Source organism: Sminthopsis crassicaudata, chromosome 1, assembly GCF_048593235.1.
Source record: "Sminthopsis crassicaudata isolate SCR6 chromosome 1, ASM4859323v1, whole genome shotgun sequence".
NCBI lineage: Eukaryota > Metazoa > Chordata > Mammalia > Dasyuromorphia > Dasyuridae > Sminthopsis > Sminthopsis crassicaudata.
The window spans coordinates 29,667,637-29,685,441 of record NC_133617.1 but is presented as its reverse complement, the minus strand read 5'-3'; the positions used below and the strand labels follow the sequence as shown (position 1 = coordinate 29,685,441).

Genomic DNA, 17,805 nt, shown 5'->3' with positions numbered 1-17,805 from the left:
CGCAGCTAACTAACTCTTTTAGGGGGCTAAGTCCCTTTCAGGATTTAGTCTAGCAGCTAAGGACATATCCCAACCTCTTGGGATGCTGCCTAGGTAATTGTGAGTTCCACTGAGGGACTAGTCTTGCATATGCTCTCCCAACTCTCTTTCATATTTACCATTCCTGGTGCCTATTGCATCCCCTTGTTTTTTTTTTTTTTTTTGTCTGATACCCGTTCCCGTAAATAAATCTGCCTGTTGCCAAAGAGAATGAATGGCCTTGGGAATTATCCAAACCCCAATTTTAGGTGTCTGCCATCATCTGGGGTCTACATCACAATCAGGAAGCTTACCTTTAACAATCAGTAAACAAGATCAAAATAAAGTCATTTACTAAGATAACATAGTAAGAAAAGTAGCTAATAATAGTATCTAGCTCTTTTCAGGCATTAAACTAAGCACTTTACAAATATTATTTCATTTAATCCTCATCACAACCCTCAGAGGGAAATGATGTTATTATCCTCATTTTACAGATGAGATGGATTTGAACTCAGGGCTTCCTGACTCCAGGTCCAGAGTTCTATCTACTGTACTATAGACATTTTATTTCCCTCTTCCCAAATTGATTATCGATTCTATTCTCCACAATGGCTATTCCAGATTTTCTCAAGCCTCCCACACTTTCTCTTCCTTAATTTCTCCACTGAAGACTTTGTCTCAAGCTACACCAGAAAATCCTTCAGAAACTTCCTCTTCCGTGCCGTGTCATCCCTTGACTGTCATCTCCCACTATTTCCTCATTTCTCTCATTTCAGATGAACCCGTGATCCCCTCCCCTCCCATCCCCTCCAACACATGGTTTCTAATATGTTGCTAATATTCCATCTCTATCTGCTTGTTCTTCCCCTCCTGCCTACAAATGGTCCCAAGTCTCTCCTTACCTTTATGTAATGATGTTGAACTAGTAGAGGAGCTGCAAGGCTATGAACCATGTTACTGGCCCAGGAGTTGGCATTTTGGTAACAACAACAACATTCAACATATATATAGCACCTACTATGTGCCAGACATTTTGCTAAGTGCTTTATAATTATTATCTCATTTGATCCTCACAATGACCCTGGAAGATAGATGCTATTATTATCTTCAATTTACAGGAAGGAAACTTAGTGATACCAGATCTCAAACTATGCTACAAGACTCGTAATCCTCAAAGCAATTTGGAAGTGAGTAAAAAATATAGAGGTGGGATCAAAGGAACAGATAAGGCCCCTAGTAATACAGGCTTTGATAAACCCAAAGATTCCAGTTACTGGGCCAAGACAAAAACTATTGGGAAAACTTGAAAGTAATCCACAGAAACTAGGTATAGACCAGCAACTCACACCACATAATACATAGACATTCAATACACACACACACTTATACTCCAAGTGGATGTGTGACTTAAATAAAAGCCTGACATCATCAATAAATTGGGGGATCCAGGAAGAAATTACCTGACAGATCTCTAGCTAAGGGAAATGACAAGTAAGAGACAGAAAGGATCAAAGATGGTATGATTTTGCTTATATAAAATTAAAAAGGTTTTGCACAAACAAAATCAATTCAGCTAAAGTTAAAAAGCAAGCAGGTATACAGGAGGAAAAAATCTTTCCAGCAAATTTCTCTGACAAAGGTATCACTTCTAAGATATAGGGGAACTGATCATATTATAAGTATATAAAACATAGTATAAGTATATATTATATATAATGATATATTTAATATAATGATTACATTGTGATGATATTAATATTATATATAATGATATATCTAATATAATAATTATATATTATATATTTAATATGTATATAAATATATAATAGAACAAGAGCTATTTCCCAATTGATCCCAAATGATAAATGGCAAAGGATATGAATAGGCTTTGAGGTATCACCTCACACCCAGGCACTTTGCTAAGTGCTATGACAACTTGGCATAAAGGCACTTGGCAGCATCCACTGAAGCATAGTCCAGCTGGAATTAAATTGAGCCAGCAAAAAGTCAAGAATTCAGCACCTGGAGCCAGGATCCTCCTTGGGAGAAGGCAGAATCCGGCGCCAAGATTCCTGCTACAGACTGGAACTGTTTGTAGTTCAAGTCTATGTGAAGATGAACCTGCTCTTTCAGCTCCTCAGGACCAGACTCATTGGCCAGCCTCCCAAGGCACGTGTGTCTTACACATATACCTTGTCTCTCCTGTTAGAATGTAAGTTTTTGAGGACAGTCTATTTGGGTTTTCTCTGGGCATCCCTAGTACCTGCACCTAGTAGGAACTTATTTAACACATACTGATCAACTGATTCTCTGATTGTGGCCAGCATCACGTAAGTAAAAGTGATCTCTCCCTCATCATATTTCTTAAGTACTTTGGATCTCTCCTTTGTAGAGATCTCATTCTGCTTTGCTTAATAGTTATTTGCCTTCCTCCCAGTTAGACTACATATCCCTAGGCTACAGGATCATAGGATGACGAAGCGGAAGGGATTATAGAGACCCATGAGTCCATTCTCCATCCTGCCTCTCCCTTTGTCCATAGTAGACAGATAGGAACTACCTATGGTATATATCTATGCACGTCTATTTAATTAAATGTTATGTATAAAGTCCAACTCAAGTTAGAGTCAAGATATGTAACCCGGGTAAGTAACTTCTTTTACCTTTGAATTTTGGGTTCGTTATCCGCAAATGGTGATAGTGATTCTCCCACAATATATACTTCCAGGAAGCTTTTCAACCCTCAACATTCTCCCAAAGTACAATCCAGAAAGAATTCACTCAATGCCAGCAGAATGTCAGGTTCTGTGCTGGCTGCTAGGGACACAACAGCAGAAATGGAGCCGCGTCTGCCCTCCAATGGGCAGGGAACAGGGAATGGTTCATTTTTGTCTCCTATCCAAAGCACCCAGCACATCAGGTGCCTGGGTAGGGTAGGGTTTCAAGCTCGTTAAATGAACAATTAATATTATTTATATAAAATAATTCATATTATTTATTTAAATTATGTTAATTTTATATTTAAATATTAAATATTTAAATTATATTTATTTCAATTATTTATATTATGTTATTTATATAAAATATAATATATAAAAATGTAAGCATTTGGAATTATACATAATATACTTATGAGCATTTACATAAAGTTTGCAAAGTACTTTACAAACACCTCATTTAATTCTCACAATAACCCCGGGAGGTAGATGCTATTAATAATAATACTAATGTCACATTTATGGGACCTACTATGTGCCAGACACAACACTAAGCACCGCACAGTTACAATCTCATTTCATCTCCACATCATCCCTGGGAAGTAGGTGCTACTATGTCCTCCATTTTATAGATGAGGAAACTGAGGCGGTCAGTGATTAATGAGTTGCCCAGAACACACTGAAAACCGCCTCTGTGGGGCAGCTAGGGGGCGCAGTGTAAAGAGCACCAGCCCCAAGTCAGGAGGACCCGAGTTCAAATGTGACCTCAGACACTTAACACTTCCTGGCTGTGTGACCCTGGCCTAGACACTTAACCCCAATTGTTTCAGCAAAAATAAAAAATAAAAGGAAAAATGTCTCCGAGGTCGGATTTGAACTCGGTTTTTTTGGAACTCAAAAGTTTAAAATGAATGTTAAAAATGGAATGAGTTTGATATTAATAATAATAATTCCTGACTCCAAGCCCAGAACTCGACATTTCACCACCTAGCTACCTAGAATGAGTGAATGAGTGAATGAATGCGTGAATGAATGAATGCGTGAATGAGTGAATGAATGAGTGAATGAATGAGTGATGGCCACTCTGCGGGGGGCTGTTGGGAGCAATTGTGTTGTTCCACAGCTGTATTTACTGCATGACATGATAGGCCTGGCTGATTCGGGGTCCCGATCTCCGCCCCCAGAAGCCAGCGGGCCTCGGGGCCCCCCACCCGGTAAAACGAAGGGACCCCTCCAGCTTTTCTAAGCGTGGGGCTGAACGCGTGTTTGGATGAGGGGGAAGGGGAGGACCCTCAGACTGGAACTCCGCCCTCCTAGGCTCACCAGACTGCTCCACCCCCTTGCCCCTCCAGCCCTTCTAGGCTGTTCTTCCCTCCTCCCCCTCCCTCTCTAGGTTGCTCTTCCCCCCACCCCTCCTCATCGCTTCAGGCTCCTCCCCTCTTCCCCTCCCTCCCCAGGTTGCTTCTCTCTATAGGCTGTTCCTCCCCCTTTCCCCCTCCCTCGCCAAGATGCTCCTCCTCCCTCCTGTTCCCCCTCCTCCAGATCCCATTTCCCCTACCCCGGGCTACCCCTCCCCCTCCCCCGGTGCTCTCGGACCTCCGGGCTGCCCCACCCCCTCCCTCTCCGGGATGCTCCTCCCCCCCCTCGGGTCCCAGGCTGGGCCAGCGGCGGGCGCCTGCTCCTCCCCCTCCGGGGCGGGGGCGGCGGCGCCACGTGACCTCCCCGCCCCCCGCGGCCAGGCGTCTGCTGCTCGGGCCGGCTAGTGCAGGCCGGGGGGCGCGATGGCTGCGGCGGGGTCCGGCGGCGGGGTCCCCCGCTCCCCGCGGGCGCTGCTGCTGGCGCTGCTGCTGCTGCTGGGCGCCCCGCCGGGCGGCCGCGCTCTGCACACCAAGGGCGCGCTGCCCCTCGACACCATCACCTTCTACAAGGTGGGCGCGGGGCCCGGGGGCCGGGGAGGCGGGCGGGGCGCGGGGGCGCGGGGGCGGGGCCTCCCGGGGCGGGGCCACGTGGGGCCAATCCCCGGGGGACAAGTGGGAGCCGTGGCCCGAATCCGGGGCCGCGCCTGCGCCCCTGCCCGCCTGGGCCCCCGGGCGGAGAGCCCGAGGTTCGGGAGGGGGCGGGAGCGGGAGCTTCTATCCCGGGGGCGGCGCGGCCGCCCCGAGAGCCCCCTCCCCGCTCTTAGCCCCGCTCGGGCTCCCCAGCCCAGGAACTTCCCCCGCCCCTTTCCCGGCCGGCAGCCTTTTGTTAGTCGCTAGCTGCTCCCCAGGGAGCCACGTGCTCCGTGTTTTGAGCCCTGAGTTCGAATCCCATCCCGGCCTCTTAGCTGTGTTCTAGCCTCGAGGGGCCTTAGAATGACTAAATCGACTGGGGGAGGGGGGCTGAGAACATATAATAAATCTGGGACCCCGTAAGGTGGGGGGGCCCTAGTCGGGAACCTCCCACATGGAGCTTCCCTGCCCTCTGCCCGATCAGCAAGCAATTATCTAGCACCTACTGTGTGCAGCACAAAGAATGACGTGCGGTGGAGGAGCCCTGGGTTTTAAGCTCGGGACCTGAGTTCGAGTGCCGCTTCTCACTTTCCCGGGATTTTCTCAGTAACCAGGATTCTGTAAGACGAGATCGGCCTGGGCCTCCTGGGCCTCCTGGGCCTCCCGGGCCTCCCGGGCCTCCTGGGCCTCCTGGGCCGGCTGACGGAGGACGGGGGCAGGAGCTCCGTTAGCCTCTCTCTGTCCGCCTGGGAGCGGCCCGGCGCGTCCGAGAAAGGACTAAGGCCCGGGCTGACGGGGAGTGGGCCGGGCGCCCCGACCTCCCGGCTCAGCCTCGTCCCCCTCCTGCAGGTCATCCCCAAAAGCAAATACGTCCTGGTGAAGTTCGACACCCAGTACCCCTACGGGGAGAAGCAGGACGAGTTCAAGACCCTGGCGGAGAGCTCGGCCTCCAGCGAGGACCTGCTCATCGCCGAGGTGGGGATCTCAGGTACGCCAGGGGGGCGCAGCCCCTCCCCCCCACAGCCGGGGCCTCAGGTCACCTGTGAGGAAGTGAAACGGGAGCAGAGCTGGGGGGCAGCGCGGCCTCCAGGGACCTGGGGGGGAGGGGGTTCTGATCGCGACATAAATGTGGAACTAGAGAGGAATTGCCCGGGTCTAACTTGCCAACTAGGGGAGGGGAGGAAAAATCGGAACACAAAGTTTTGTGAGGATGAATGCTGAAAACTGTCTTTTCTTGTATTTGGAAAAATAAAAGGCTGTTATTAACACACGTGGGGGTGGGGGAGCTTTCTCTCTCTGCTTCTTGAGTCCCCGGCAGCTGTTTGTATCTGTCTCTCTCTCTCTCCCTTCTGTCTCTCTCTGTCTCTCTCTCTCTGTCTCTGTCTCTCTCTCTCTCTCTCTGTCTCTGTCTCTCTCTCTCTCCCTTCTGTCTCTCTCTGTCTCTGTCTCCCTTCTGTCTCTCTCTATCTCTGTATCTGTCTCTCTGTCTCTGTCCCTCCGTCTCCCTTCTGTCTCTTCTATCTCTGTCTCTGTCTCTCTCTGTGCCTCCGTCTCCATTTTGTCTCTCTGTCTCTGTTTCCCTTCTCTGTCCCTGTCTCTCCGTTTTGTCTTTGTCTCTCTGTCTCTGTCTCTGTCTCCCTTCTGTCTGTATCTGTCTCTGTCTCTCTGTCTGCCCCTTTGTCTCCCTTCTGTCTCTATCTCTGTCTCTCTATCCCTCCGTCTCCCTTCTGTCTCTATCTCTGTCTCTGTCCCTGTCTCTCCCTTCTGTTTCTATCTCTGTCTCTGTCCCTGTCTCTCCCTTCTGTTTCTATCTCTATCTCTGTCCCTGTCTCTCCCTTTTGTCTTTGTCTCTCTGTCTCCCTTCTGTCTGTATCTGTCTCTGTCTGCCCCTTTGTCTCCCTTCTGTCTCTATCTCTGTCTCTCTATTTTGTCTCTCTGTCTCTATCCCTCCGTCTCCCTTCTATCTCTCTATCTCTGTCTCTCTGTCTCTGTCCCTCCGTCTCCCTTCTGTTTCTATCTCTGTCTCTGTTCCTCTGTCTCTCTCTATCTCTGTCTCTGTATCTGTCTCTCTGTCTCTGTCCCTCCGTCTCCCTTCTGTTTCTATCTCTGTCTCTGTCTCCCTTCTGTCTCTCTCTATCTCTGTCTCTCTGTCTCTGTCTCCCTTCTCTCTGTCTGTCTCCCTTCTGTCTCTCTCTATCTCTGTCTCTGTATCTGTCTCTCTGTCTCTGTTCCTCTGTCTCTCTCTATCTCTGTCTCTGTATCTGTCTCTGTCTCTGTCCCTCCGTCTCCCTTCTGTTTCTATCTCTGTCTCTCTCTATCTCTGTCTCTCTGTCTCTGTCTCCCTTCTCTCTGTCTGTCTCCCTTCTGTCTCTCTCTATCTGTCTCTGTATCTGTCTCTCTGTCTCTGTCCCTCCGTCTCCCTTCTGTTTCTATCTCTGTCTCTGTCTCCCTTCTCTCTGTCTCCCTTCTGTCTCTCTCTATCTCTGTCTCTGTATCTGTCTCTCTGTCTCTGTTCCTCTGTCTCTCTCTATCTCTGTCTCTGTATCTGTCTCTCTGTCTCTGTCCCTCCGTCTCCCTTCTGTTTCTATCTCTGTCTATTTCCCTTCTGTCTCTCTCTATCTCTGTCTCTGTCTCTGTCTCCCTTCTGTCTCTCCCTATCTCTGTCTCTGTATCTGTCTCTCTATCTCTGTTCCTCTGTCTCTCTCTATCTCTGTCTCTGTATCTGTCTCTCTGTCTCTGTCCCTCCGTCTCCCTTCTGTTTCTATCTCTGTCTCCCTTCTGTCTCTCTCTATCTCTGTCTCTCTGACTCTATCCCTCTGTCTCCCTTCTGTCTCTCTGTCTCTGTCCCTCTGTCTCTCCCTTTTGCAGCTCCCTGTGACAGTAAAGCTCCTTCGGGCCTCCGAGGACAGGCTGGGCCGTCACTGTCCCTCTCTCTGGGCGCAGCCCGGGAAGTTGGGGGACCGTGGGGCCTGTGGGGGGGGGTCCTTGCCCCGCCCCTGATGACTGGTTCCTTTGGCAGATTATGGCGACAAGCTGAACCTGGAACTGGGCGAGAAGTACAAGCTCAGCAAAGACAGTTACCCGGCGTTCTACCTCTTCCAGAACGGGGACTTTGAGAACCCCGTGCGCTACTCGGGGCCGGTGAAGGTGGGCGCCATCCAGCGCTGGCTGAAGGCCCAGGGCGTCTACCTGGGCATGCCGGGCTGCCTGCTCCCCTACGACACACTGGCCGCCCAGTTCCTGGGCGCCGCGGGAGCCGAGCAGCGGAAGGCCCTGATAGAGCAAGGCCAGGCCGGCCTGGCGGGGGTCAAGGAGGCCGAGAAGAAGTGGGCCGAGCAGTACCTGAAGATCATGGGCAAGATCCTGGACCAGGGCGAGGGCTTCGTGGCCACGGAGATGGCCAGGATCTCCAAGCTGATCGAGAAAAACAAGATGAGTGAAGGGAAGAAGGAGGAGCTTCAGAAGACCCTCAACATCCTCACCGCCTTCCAGAAGAAGGGCGAGGGCAGAGAAGAGCTCTGAGGAAGGGGCCGGGGGGCGGGAGCAGGAAGGATCGGGGACCTCCGGGTGCGGGGACCCCTCCCTGCCCCCGACAGCGACCCGGGGGAGAGCTGTAACCCTGCCCCAGAGAAGGACCGGTGCTAATGCCTATAATAAACAATGTGCTGTCTGGGTCCCTGACTGTGAGTCTCTTCCAGCTTGGTAGACAGCCCCCTCCCCTCCTCCACTGCCCAGGTAGCAATCAAGGGTGATGAGCATCAGGTGGGTCCGGATTCGAATCCCGTCCTGTTGCAGATGGTTCCCCCCCATCCCTGATTCTGAGCGACCAAAGCTTCTCCAGGAGGCTGGGGTCATTGGGGGGCAAGGACGGGCCCCGCTGTGTTTTCTGTGACCCGCTCTGCAGAATAATCTATTTTCTCACTGCCTGCACGGTCTGTGCCCTCCGTGGGCTGTGTGTGTTTTGTTCACTGCTCATGGCCCGGGGGTCCCAGAGCTGCCTGCCATGGAGGCCCTGGCTCAGACAGTGCTGCTGCGACGGGGCCAGCCCGGGCTCCGGTTTCTCCCCAAGATTAAATCTCCGAACCGAACACACGCCTAGTTGTCCGGCACGTATCCGGGTTTCTACAGTGGGATGAACTGCCGCCATCATGAAAATCAGCCATCCACTGCATTCCCAGTCTCACCCCCCCACACTCTGAGGGGTTCTAAAAAGCCAGAGCCCCCAGACCACTCTGTTAGGAGTTAGGAAGCTGCTGGGGGGAGGGCAGATTTACAGATAGAGACCCGCAAATTGGCTCCTTTGTGCTTAATATTAGTCTGATTTAGAAGAAAAAATCAAGGACAGGGCAGCTGGGAGTCGGGAAAGGCCTCAGAGCTTGGCAGTTGTGTGAGCCCGGGCGAGTCGCCTGTCCCTGTTTGCCTCAGTTTGTGGGCTTTTAATAAACGTTCTTTCCATTCCCTGTAAGATCATAAACCCACAGCAGCAGATATTGCATCCATTAGGGTAATCCCAGTAAACTGGATAGAAAACACCATCTGCACCCAGAAAAAGAACCATGGAGACCGGCTGTCAATCAACATTTGCTGTGTAGATTTGTTTTTTTTTTTCTCTCCCAACATGGTTCATAAAGAAATGTGTATTTAAAATTTTAATATATGGATTACTTGCCATAAGGGGAGAGAAATTGGAACACGAGGTTTGGCAAGGGTCAGTGGCGGAAAATTATCCTTCATGTTTTAAAAATGAAAATAAAAATATATCAGAAAAATAAAAAGTTAACATAACCAGAAAAGTAAAAAAGGAAGAATTAAAAAAAAAAAAAAAAGATATCAGATCTAACACTCTCCATTTATAGATAATGAAGTAAGCCCAGAGGGGCTCATATGTTCCAACCTTGTAGAAATGAGGAAGCTGAGGGCAGCAGGTGCCGGGAGCTGGGCCCAGGGAAGCCTCACCTGCTTGTTTCCCCCTTCTCCCGGGCACAAATCGCTGTCCCGGCCCATGGTCGGACACAGCCAGAAGGCACTACTGTACCATGACCCTGTTAGCCATTCCCCTGAGAAGGAAGCAGTTATCTACAGGGGCATGGGAGGCTCTGGGGAGCTGGAGCTTCCTCCTCCCCTTATCCTCACCATCTGAGCAGGATTCCCCACCCTTCCCATCAGCCAGCTCTATTCAAAATCATTTCTGCTGGGGCAGGGAGGGGAGGAGGCACATGGAGTCCTATATTCTGATTCTGCTACTTAATGGCTGGGCCACTGGGCAAGTCCTTGTTTAAAAGTCTCTTCTGCTAAAATTGAGGGTGAGTTTGATCATAGAGCCATGGCTAGGGAAAACTCAAGAAGTCGTGTTATTCAGTTTCCCCCCCGAAGACCACCATTCCTCATGCCCATTTAGAGATGAATAAAATGAAGCGTAGAGGCTGATCCACCCCAAGATTGCCCAGCTGGCGAGGAGCAGGCAGAGCGGGCTATGATCTAGCCATCATTCCAGCCCATGCCCTGTTTTAGGTCAGCTCTGCACGGAGGATCCTACAACAAAGCCTGCCTGGGTCGGGGGCTGCCCCTGGAGGGGCCACAGCAGCAAGCAGGGAAGTAGCCCCCAGAAAGAAGCCCAGAATAATCACAAATCAGCCATGTGGACGGGCTGGTTCTGGAACCAGGGCATCTGGGTTCAAACTTCCTCTCCAACCCCTAGTGCTTGGGTAAATGTGCCTCAATTTCCGTCTCTGTAAAAACAGAGTTTGGACTACAGGGTCCTTAGGGACTCTGTTAGCAAGGCTCCTGTAACACAGATGGAAATGGGAAGTTAGTCTGCTTTATCCTGTCACTGCCACAGGCATTTTTAAGATGCTCCTCCCATGGGTAAACAGGTGGTGTGCTGAGGATGCAAAGACGAAGCCCCCAAACATCAACTGTCCTGTCCTCCCATGTGGCCTATGTATGCACGTGTAAACTGTGGAGTGACATATATGCTGATGTAAGGGGGTAGAGTGCCAGAAAAGGAAAATGCTTCCTTTAGGAGGAGATAACTCAGGCCTAAGATGTGGAGGCGGAGACGTGGGCCCTGGATGTGTGGTGGTCTCCATAAGGAGTGTGGGAACCAGCGCCAAGATTATGCGATGCCCAACTCTAATGGACGTGGCTCTTTTCAGCAAGGAGCCCATTCACTTCTAATGGACTTGGGATGGAGAGTCATTGTATCCAGAACTATGAGACTGAACACAGGTCACAATATAGTATTTATACTCTTTTTGTTGTTTGCTTGCTCTTTTTTTTTCCTCATTTTTTTCCCCTTTTTGATCTGATTTTCCTTGTGCAGCAAGATGTAGAAATAGGCAGATGGGGATGGCCTTCCCACACTGGAGGAGGAGACAATAGGAGACTTGGGGCAGTAGGGAGCCACAGAGTATTTTTTAAGTAGGGGAGTAACAGGTCAGATGACCACTTTAAATAGGATATTTTCTGCCGTTTTGGAGAAAAGGCTGGGGAATCATTAGATTTATTTAAGGGAATCCCTCACTTTACAGATAAGGAAACTGAGGCTGCTAGGTAATGGGGGACGCTTGCTCCAACTCGGGATCAGACTCTCCAAGGACCGGTCCTATGACACTACATAGTGTTCTTGCTAGAGCTCAGGTCGGAGGCAGGGGGTCTTTCGCCTTCATGGGTCTCCAGCCTTTGTCGCACCAATTTGCTAACTCACAAATCCGGCCTTAATATGAATGATTTGCCCTAATCACAAATCCAATTTCACATCACTTTGGGGAGGGAACAAGCACATTTGCAAAGTGTCTACTATATACCGGACTCAGAACTAAACTCTTCACAAATATCTCATTTGAGAGGTCTTCCCTCCACTCTTTGTGGCCTATGAGAATATTCCCAAATCACTTACACTCTCGGGACACCTAAAGTCAACTGACATTTGCAGAGATTTAAAGTCTACAAGTTATTTTCCAAACATTCTCTCACTTGATCTCAATCCTAAGAATAGCTAGCTTTTTAGATGATGTTTTAGTTTGCAGAATGCTCTTCTTATTGACTCATCTGACTCTCCCTGGATCAACATGATCAATGCCTGGAAGGCAGGTGCTAGTATTTATTATCCCCATTTTACAGATGAGGAAACTGAGGGAAACAGATTCAATGACTTGCCCAGCTTCTTCATACAAGTTATCCAAAGCAGATTTCCAATTCTGGTTTTCCTAATTCTATCCACTGGGACCTGCCTCTGCCTCTAACAAACCGAGAGGTGATTACAGGAATTATTGTCATTTTTTGGATGGGGCGGCCAAGGTTCTGAGATGTGGCGGATCACCAGCGATCACGTCAGAGGAGGTATCGGAAACCCGATTTCTCCTGACTAGTCCAGCTCGCGTTCCTCAACATCACTGCCAATGGAAGGGGCTGCATTAGACAGCCTTACATCCTGGGCCCCTTGGGCAGCAGGCTGGGGAAGACTAGGGAGGCCTTCTCAGAATCATGGTTTTAAGTGAATAAAATATTGATCGCCACAAAACTCCAGTTTTCAAAAATGAAAATAAAAAATAGATTCATGGACTTTGGATGATATGGTCCCAGAAAAGTCTGTGGTCCTGTGGTTGATCTGAAAAAGGGAATCTCTGTAAAAAAAAGATGGATTTGGAGCCATTAGATGAGGTTCAGCTATTTCTTATTTGGGAGGCTCTAGGGAAACTGTTTCTCCCCCTTTCCCCAGGTCCATTTCTTCCTTGTTGACCCATGAGAAGCATCATCTTGGGAGTCCCTGGGCTTGGTCAGGTCCTCCAGGTGTTCTCCGGGTGAGGTCATGGACCGAGCAGGAGTCTGACTCGACCATCCATCCACACAGGGAAAGCCAAGTGGATGAAAGATGTCTATGACCTGGCTCTTCTCAACAATGGAGATGGTTCCGGCCAGTTCCAATCATCTTGTGATGAAGAGAACCATGTACAGCAGAGAGAGACTGTGAGGAATGAATGTGGATCACAACATGGTATTTTCACTTATTTGTTGTTTGCTCGCATTTTGTTTTCTTGCTCATTTTTTCTCCTTTTTAATATTTTTTTGTTTTTTTTTTATTGAAATTTATTTTAAAAACATATACAAGGATAATTTTTTCAGCACTGACCCTTGAAAAACCTCGTGTTCCAGTTCCCCCTCCCCTTTCCCTACCCCTTAAACATGGTAAAAATGTGTGAAAAATCCAAATGAGGCATACATGATATGATTATTTCTTGTGCAGCACGATAATTGGGGGAATGCGTATAGAGGAATTGCACATGTCTAACTTGCTGTCTATGGGGAGGCGGTGGGGGGAAGGGAGGGAAAAATTTGGAACACAATATTTTGCAAGGGTCAGTGTATATGTTTTGAAAATAAAAAGCTTAAAAAAAATGTCTATGGCCCAGATGAGGAGGACATGGAATAAGAACAGCAATTGGGAGATGCTGTCCATCAGGGAGGGCAGGAAGAGAGACAGGGAAGACAGAAGGTAGAAAGCAGTTGGGATCTACAGTTAGGGAAGTTGTAGAACGTAGAGATTTTAGGGAGATAAACTAGATGCAGAAATAGAAGGTGGTATATAGGAAACAGATTGATGAGAGACTGAAACAGAGAGAAAGGCAGAGAGACAGAGACATACAGAGAGAGACAGATAGAGGGCAGAGATAGAGAGACAAAGAGAGACAGAGAGAGAGGTGGGAAAGAGGGAGACAGAGAGATAGAGACACAGAGAGAGCGCAACATATCCGGGCCAAAAAGTTCACGTGAGTGAATTGGGCCCAGAACAGAACAGCTGGAAAAAGAGTAAATTAGATTTCCTTTAGGAAACAGCCAAGCTTCCCCCTGACCCCAAACTCCTCAAGGAACAGACTCGTGCCTTTAATACTAACGTTCTATGTGACTGAGACATGGCGCCCATCTGCCCTTGTCTGCTGGTTAGGAGGGCCGTGGGAGGAGGGCGCTCTCCTAACCCTCCACAGGGAAGGGGTTCGCCCAGTGTGACCCAGCCACGTCGGGGCTCCTGCTCCCCTGGCTCACGTGCAGACACACCTTCTCACTCACACCAGCCTCTGTACCAACGGCTCATCTGTAAAGCACGGAGCGGGCGGCTGGCACACAGCAGGCACTTAATGAGTGCTTGTTCCCAAGCTGGGTAGTAGCGGTGCCCACAAGGCTGGCCTGGCAGGAGGCAGGCTCAAAGGGGAACTGAGGCTGGGAGGAGGGTCCAGCCTGGTCCCCTCTCCATCTACTGGACATGCGGGAACTCTCCTCTAGCTTCGGAGTCCCAGAGGGGGATGACCCTGGAAGAGGCCGGAGAGGGCTCGTTCACCCCTTTCTTGGTGACCAAAGGCCTGACCCACGGTGCCCGACCTCATTCAGTGCCCGATCACAAGCAGCTCATGTTACAGGATGGAGAGGAGGCTGGATGGGCGCTGGGCCTGGAGCTGGAAGGACCTCACAGCCCACTAGGTCCACCCTCTCTTCTGACAGGCAGAGTGACTCGGCTAAGTTCAGAGGTAGGATTGGAATCCAGGTCCTTTGCCCCACATCTTGTACCCACACCGAGCACGTGGCCATGCAGCGGAGCACCTTGGGATTCTGGGGCTAAGACCCTGGAAATCAGAGTGACAGTTTTCTTATCTATAAAATGGGAACAAAGTCACAGTCACACTACCAAGATCTAACGTGGATCTAACGTGAGTTTTGCAGACCTGAAAAGGGGGAGGCTGCAGTCATACCGAAAGGCTTCCCTTGCCAAAGATCTCCCTCATTACCTTTTTGTCCAAGTTTGTGACTTAGTGTAGGTAATGCCCAGGTGGAAATTCCCTCCACTCCCCCAGGCTAACTCTTCCCCCTTCTTCTTGGAGCCAGCCAGGGCCCGGGGACTCCCGGGCTAAGGCCCCGTGGCCAGGACAGGTGAGCAGCCGGACCTCCTCCGTCACAGCGGTTCCCCGGGACACGGACCCAGGGCTCTCGTTCTTATCATCAAAACCATTTCGCTTTTTAACAAGACTGGTTCTCTTGGGAAAGCATGTTGAGATGCATGAATAATCCCTTCGGGGTCACTATTAAGGTGGTGAGTCCCTACGGGAAAGAACAACAATGACAGGAACCAGGCTAACTTGTAATGAAACTATCTTTTATATAAATTATTAACCCATCCAGTTTAAAGCAGGTTTGCTATGCCCGTGTCACTTAATTCTGAAGAAGGACAGATACGGCCTTCTACATTCATAAATTACATCAAATAATTCAGGAGAAAGTAGAGAAAACAAAATGGCAGGTACAACGGAACCCCGTACGTTAAAAAAATTTAAAAAAAAAGACAAATTCTGATTGAACATAATGATTGCAAAATGGAAACACAATGTTGGAACGGTTAAAATAGACGCAGGTGAGGGGCCGTGAGCAGGCGTGCCGCGTGCTGCTCCCGGGTCCAGGGCCCGTCATCTTCTCTCCCGCGCCGGGACCGAGCGCTGCCCACCGACGTGACTGCACCTCCGCGTCCGCTTAGGAGGATGGATCGCACACTTACGAGACACCGGTGGAATAAAACCAAGAGCTCTTGGGCATAGACAGTAGTCTAATCTCTTCCACGCCTTGTTTTAAAATTTCAATTCAGCACACTTAAAAAAAAACAACAAAAAACCCAAATCCCATCAAAACAAAACCCCAAACCCCCAAACAAAAAACCCCCAAACAAAAAACAGCAGCAGCAAGGGATTATTTGGGATTCTTTGTCAAATACCAAATGACATCCATCATGTTGGAGGGTGCTTCTTTACTCATGTAAGAATATATAGATATATATAGATATATATATATATTTTTTAACTGTACACAATTTATAGGGTGTGACAAAGTTTCCAAAAGACTAGATCAACAAGATATTGGCCATTTCTGCACACAATTTAGTTTTTCTTTTTTTTTGTTTTTTTTTTATACAAAGACATTGCAAGATGTAAGAGGTTGAATTTGATTTCAATGCTACAGTTAATACAAAAGTCAACGAGAAACAAAGTAACAATCCCCGCCCCCCATAACATTATTTGACACTGAACCCTGGGGGGGTTGGGGTGACCACCACCGGAAAGCAGAGATTGGCTGGAGAGGCCCCCTCAGGACGGGGCCCAGCTTCCCGACCCTGTGCATGCTCGGCGGGCGAGGTCCGCCTTCTCCCGGCGGCTGTTTCTACAGAGGGTACGTTTCAGGATGCTCACGGAGAGCCTCCCTTCAGCACACGCACGGACCCAGACACGCGCCACCCACACCACAACCCCCTCCAAAAGCTCTCCGGGAAAGGCCGCCTCCTGTCCCCCCTCCCACCCCACGGGCCGGGGGCCGGGGCCGAACCGCGTCCAGTCCAGAGCGCTTCGCAGACGGTCTTCGGCCTTCCTCTGGCGACGGCGGCCCAGCAGACTGACCGCCGGCGGGTCCCGTCAACGCGACTTCTCTCTTCCGGGGTCCTGCTTGTCAGCGATCGAGCGTTTTCAGTAAGTCTTTTTGGAGGAGGGGATTGTGATCCTTTTCAACTTCCTTTCAGAGTTTTAAATAGGAGAATCAATTATTCTAGGCCAGATCACAGATTTCTGAAACCCTCAAAGGTCTCTCAAAGCCAGGAGAACCAAAAAAGCAAGTGGTTTTTGCATAGGAAGATTTTTTTTTTTAACCTTTCCAAGAAATTAAAAAAAAATGGTCAAATTCATTGGAGAAGATAAGAGTTACTTGCTTTTAAAGAGTAGCGGACTCTGCGTGTGACGCGAGGGTCGGGGAAGAAGCCAGCCCCATGCACCCCCAGTGCCCAGGCAGGGCGTCCTCGGGCTCCTTCCGGGAGCAGGGCTGCCCGTGCCCTGGGGGCTCGCCACCTCGGATCACACAGGAAGCTCCAGGGACTCTGGCTCAGCCTGAAAGCCCTGAACGTGCCCAGGGCTCTGCCCGCTCCCTCCCTGCCCTGCCCCCACCAGCAAAGGCCCTCAAGCACTAAGTCTTCATTTTCAAGCACCTATTTTTTTGTTTTTAATTCATGAACTGATTGTAGTATGACTGAAGAATCAGTGACAGTGGTACAGGGATTCACTGCATATATTATGTACATCACGTCTCTTGGCTTTCCGACAGCAATTCCCGTCACTCCGGCCCACGGACGAGAGCCCGGGCTGGTTGGGCCCGTGGCCGTGGGGACGGTCCGGCTCCTTCTCTCCCCTGGACAGCCGCTTCCACTGCCTCCCTATCCCTGGTTCAGATTTCAAAGGCAGGCACGGGGCAGGGGCCAGAGCTCACGGCCCTCCTTCTCGTGCCCGGCCCGCTGGCACCGACGCCGGGGGCGCCCCCGAGTGTCCGCAGCAGAGGCTCCTTTGCCCCCGGCCCCCGGGGGGGGAGAGGGGCGGGTTCCAAGGCGAACAGGCCTCCGCTTTCTGCTGTTTCTAAGGCAAGGCAAGGCCAGACCCCGATTCTCCCTCCCTGGGGAGGGCCGTCCGGCTGCCCTGGGCTCGAGCCTTTATTTCGGAGTTGCTATTGCTGCTTCTAAAAACAAGCCCCAGAAATTTCTGGAGATAGGAAGGAGGAAGAAGAGGGTTTCTCTGGTTGCTGCCATATGCTTAATAATGAACACGTATAAAAAGTGGTCAAACCTAGGGGAGGGCTCGGCTGCCGGTTTATGTACAATAATTTAATCAGCTGTATATAGTTAATACCTAAAAAATTAATTCAAGATCAAAGTCCTTCATGCATTTTATGAGGAAGTTGTGGAGTCCGGCGGCGGGCAGCTGGGCGGGGCTGGGGCCAGGAGTCTTCCGGGCGGTCCGGCCTCTGCGGTTACACTTTGAGCTTCTTCATGGTCTCCAGCCGCTTTTTCAGCAGCTCCCCGATTTCCTGAAGTGAGTGCTGGTAGCTGCTCTGCACCTTCCCATGCACAGTCTTTGTGAACTTCTCCTCCTGTGGAGAAGGGAATGAGCGGCTGACGCCGAGGGGCTGCAGGGGCTGCCGGCCCCGCCTCCCGGCCCTTCTCTGCAGGAGTGGGGGGGACCTCAGGGTGCAGAGGGCCTGGCCACACCCGGAGGGGGCTCCCAGCCCAT

The 17,805-nt window shown here is 50.1% G+C and overlaps 3 protein-coding genes across 3 annotated transcripts in view; 1 reads left to right on the top strand and 2 right to left on the bottom strand.

Moving 5' to 3' along the window:
• Positions 1-5,741, bottom strand: part of TMEM116 (transmembrane protein 116) — a 66,050-nt gene extending 60,309 nt beyond the window's left edge. Inside the window, exon 1 of the mRNA XM_074297287.1 lies at positions 5,233-5,741. The gene's annotated coding sequence lies outside the window, so the exon portion shown is untranslated. The remainder of the gene's footprint in view (positions 1-5,232) is intronic.
• ERP29 (endoplasmic reticulum protein 29) lies at positions 4,461-8,400 on the top strand. Its single transcript, XM_074297288.1, has 3 exons — positions 4,461-4,666; positions 5,576-5,714; positions 7,746-8,400. The coding sequence occupies exons 1-3, from the start codon at positions 4,520-4,522 to the stop codon at positions 8,246-8,248; spliced, it is 789 nt and encodes a 262-aa protein (XP_074153389.1). The 5' UTR covers positions 4,461-4,519; the 3' UTR covers positions 8,249-8,400.
• Positions 8,401-15,539: 7,139 nt separating this feature from the next.
• The window catches only part of NAA25 (N-alpha-acetyltransferase 25, NatB auxiliary subunit), a 37,018-nt gene continuing 34,752 nt past the window's right edge, over positions 15,540-17,805 (bottom strand). The window contains exon 24 of the mRNA XM_074297285.1: positions 15,540-17,665. Coding sequence (XP_074153386.1) covers positions 17,546-17,665 — 120 coding nt within the window. The 3' untranslated portion in view covers positions 15,540-17,545. The remainder of the gene's footprint in view (positions 17,666-17,805) is intronic.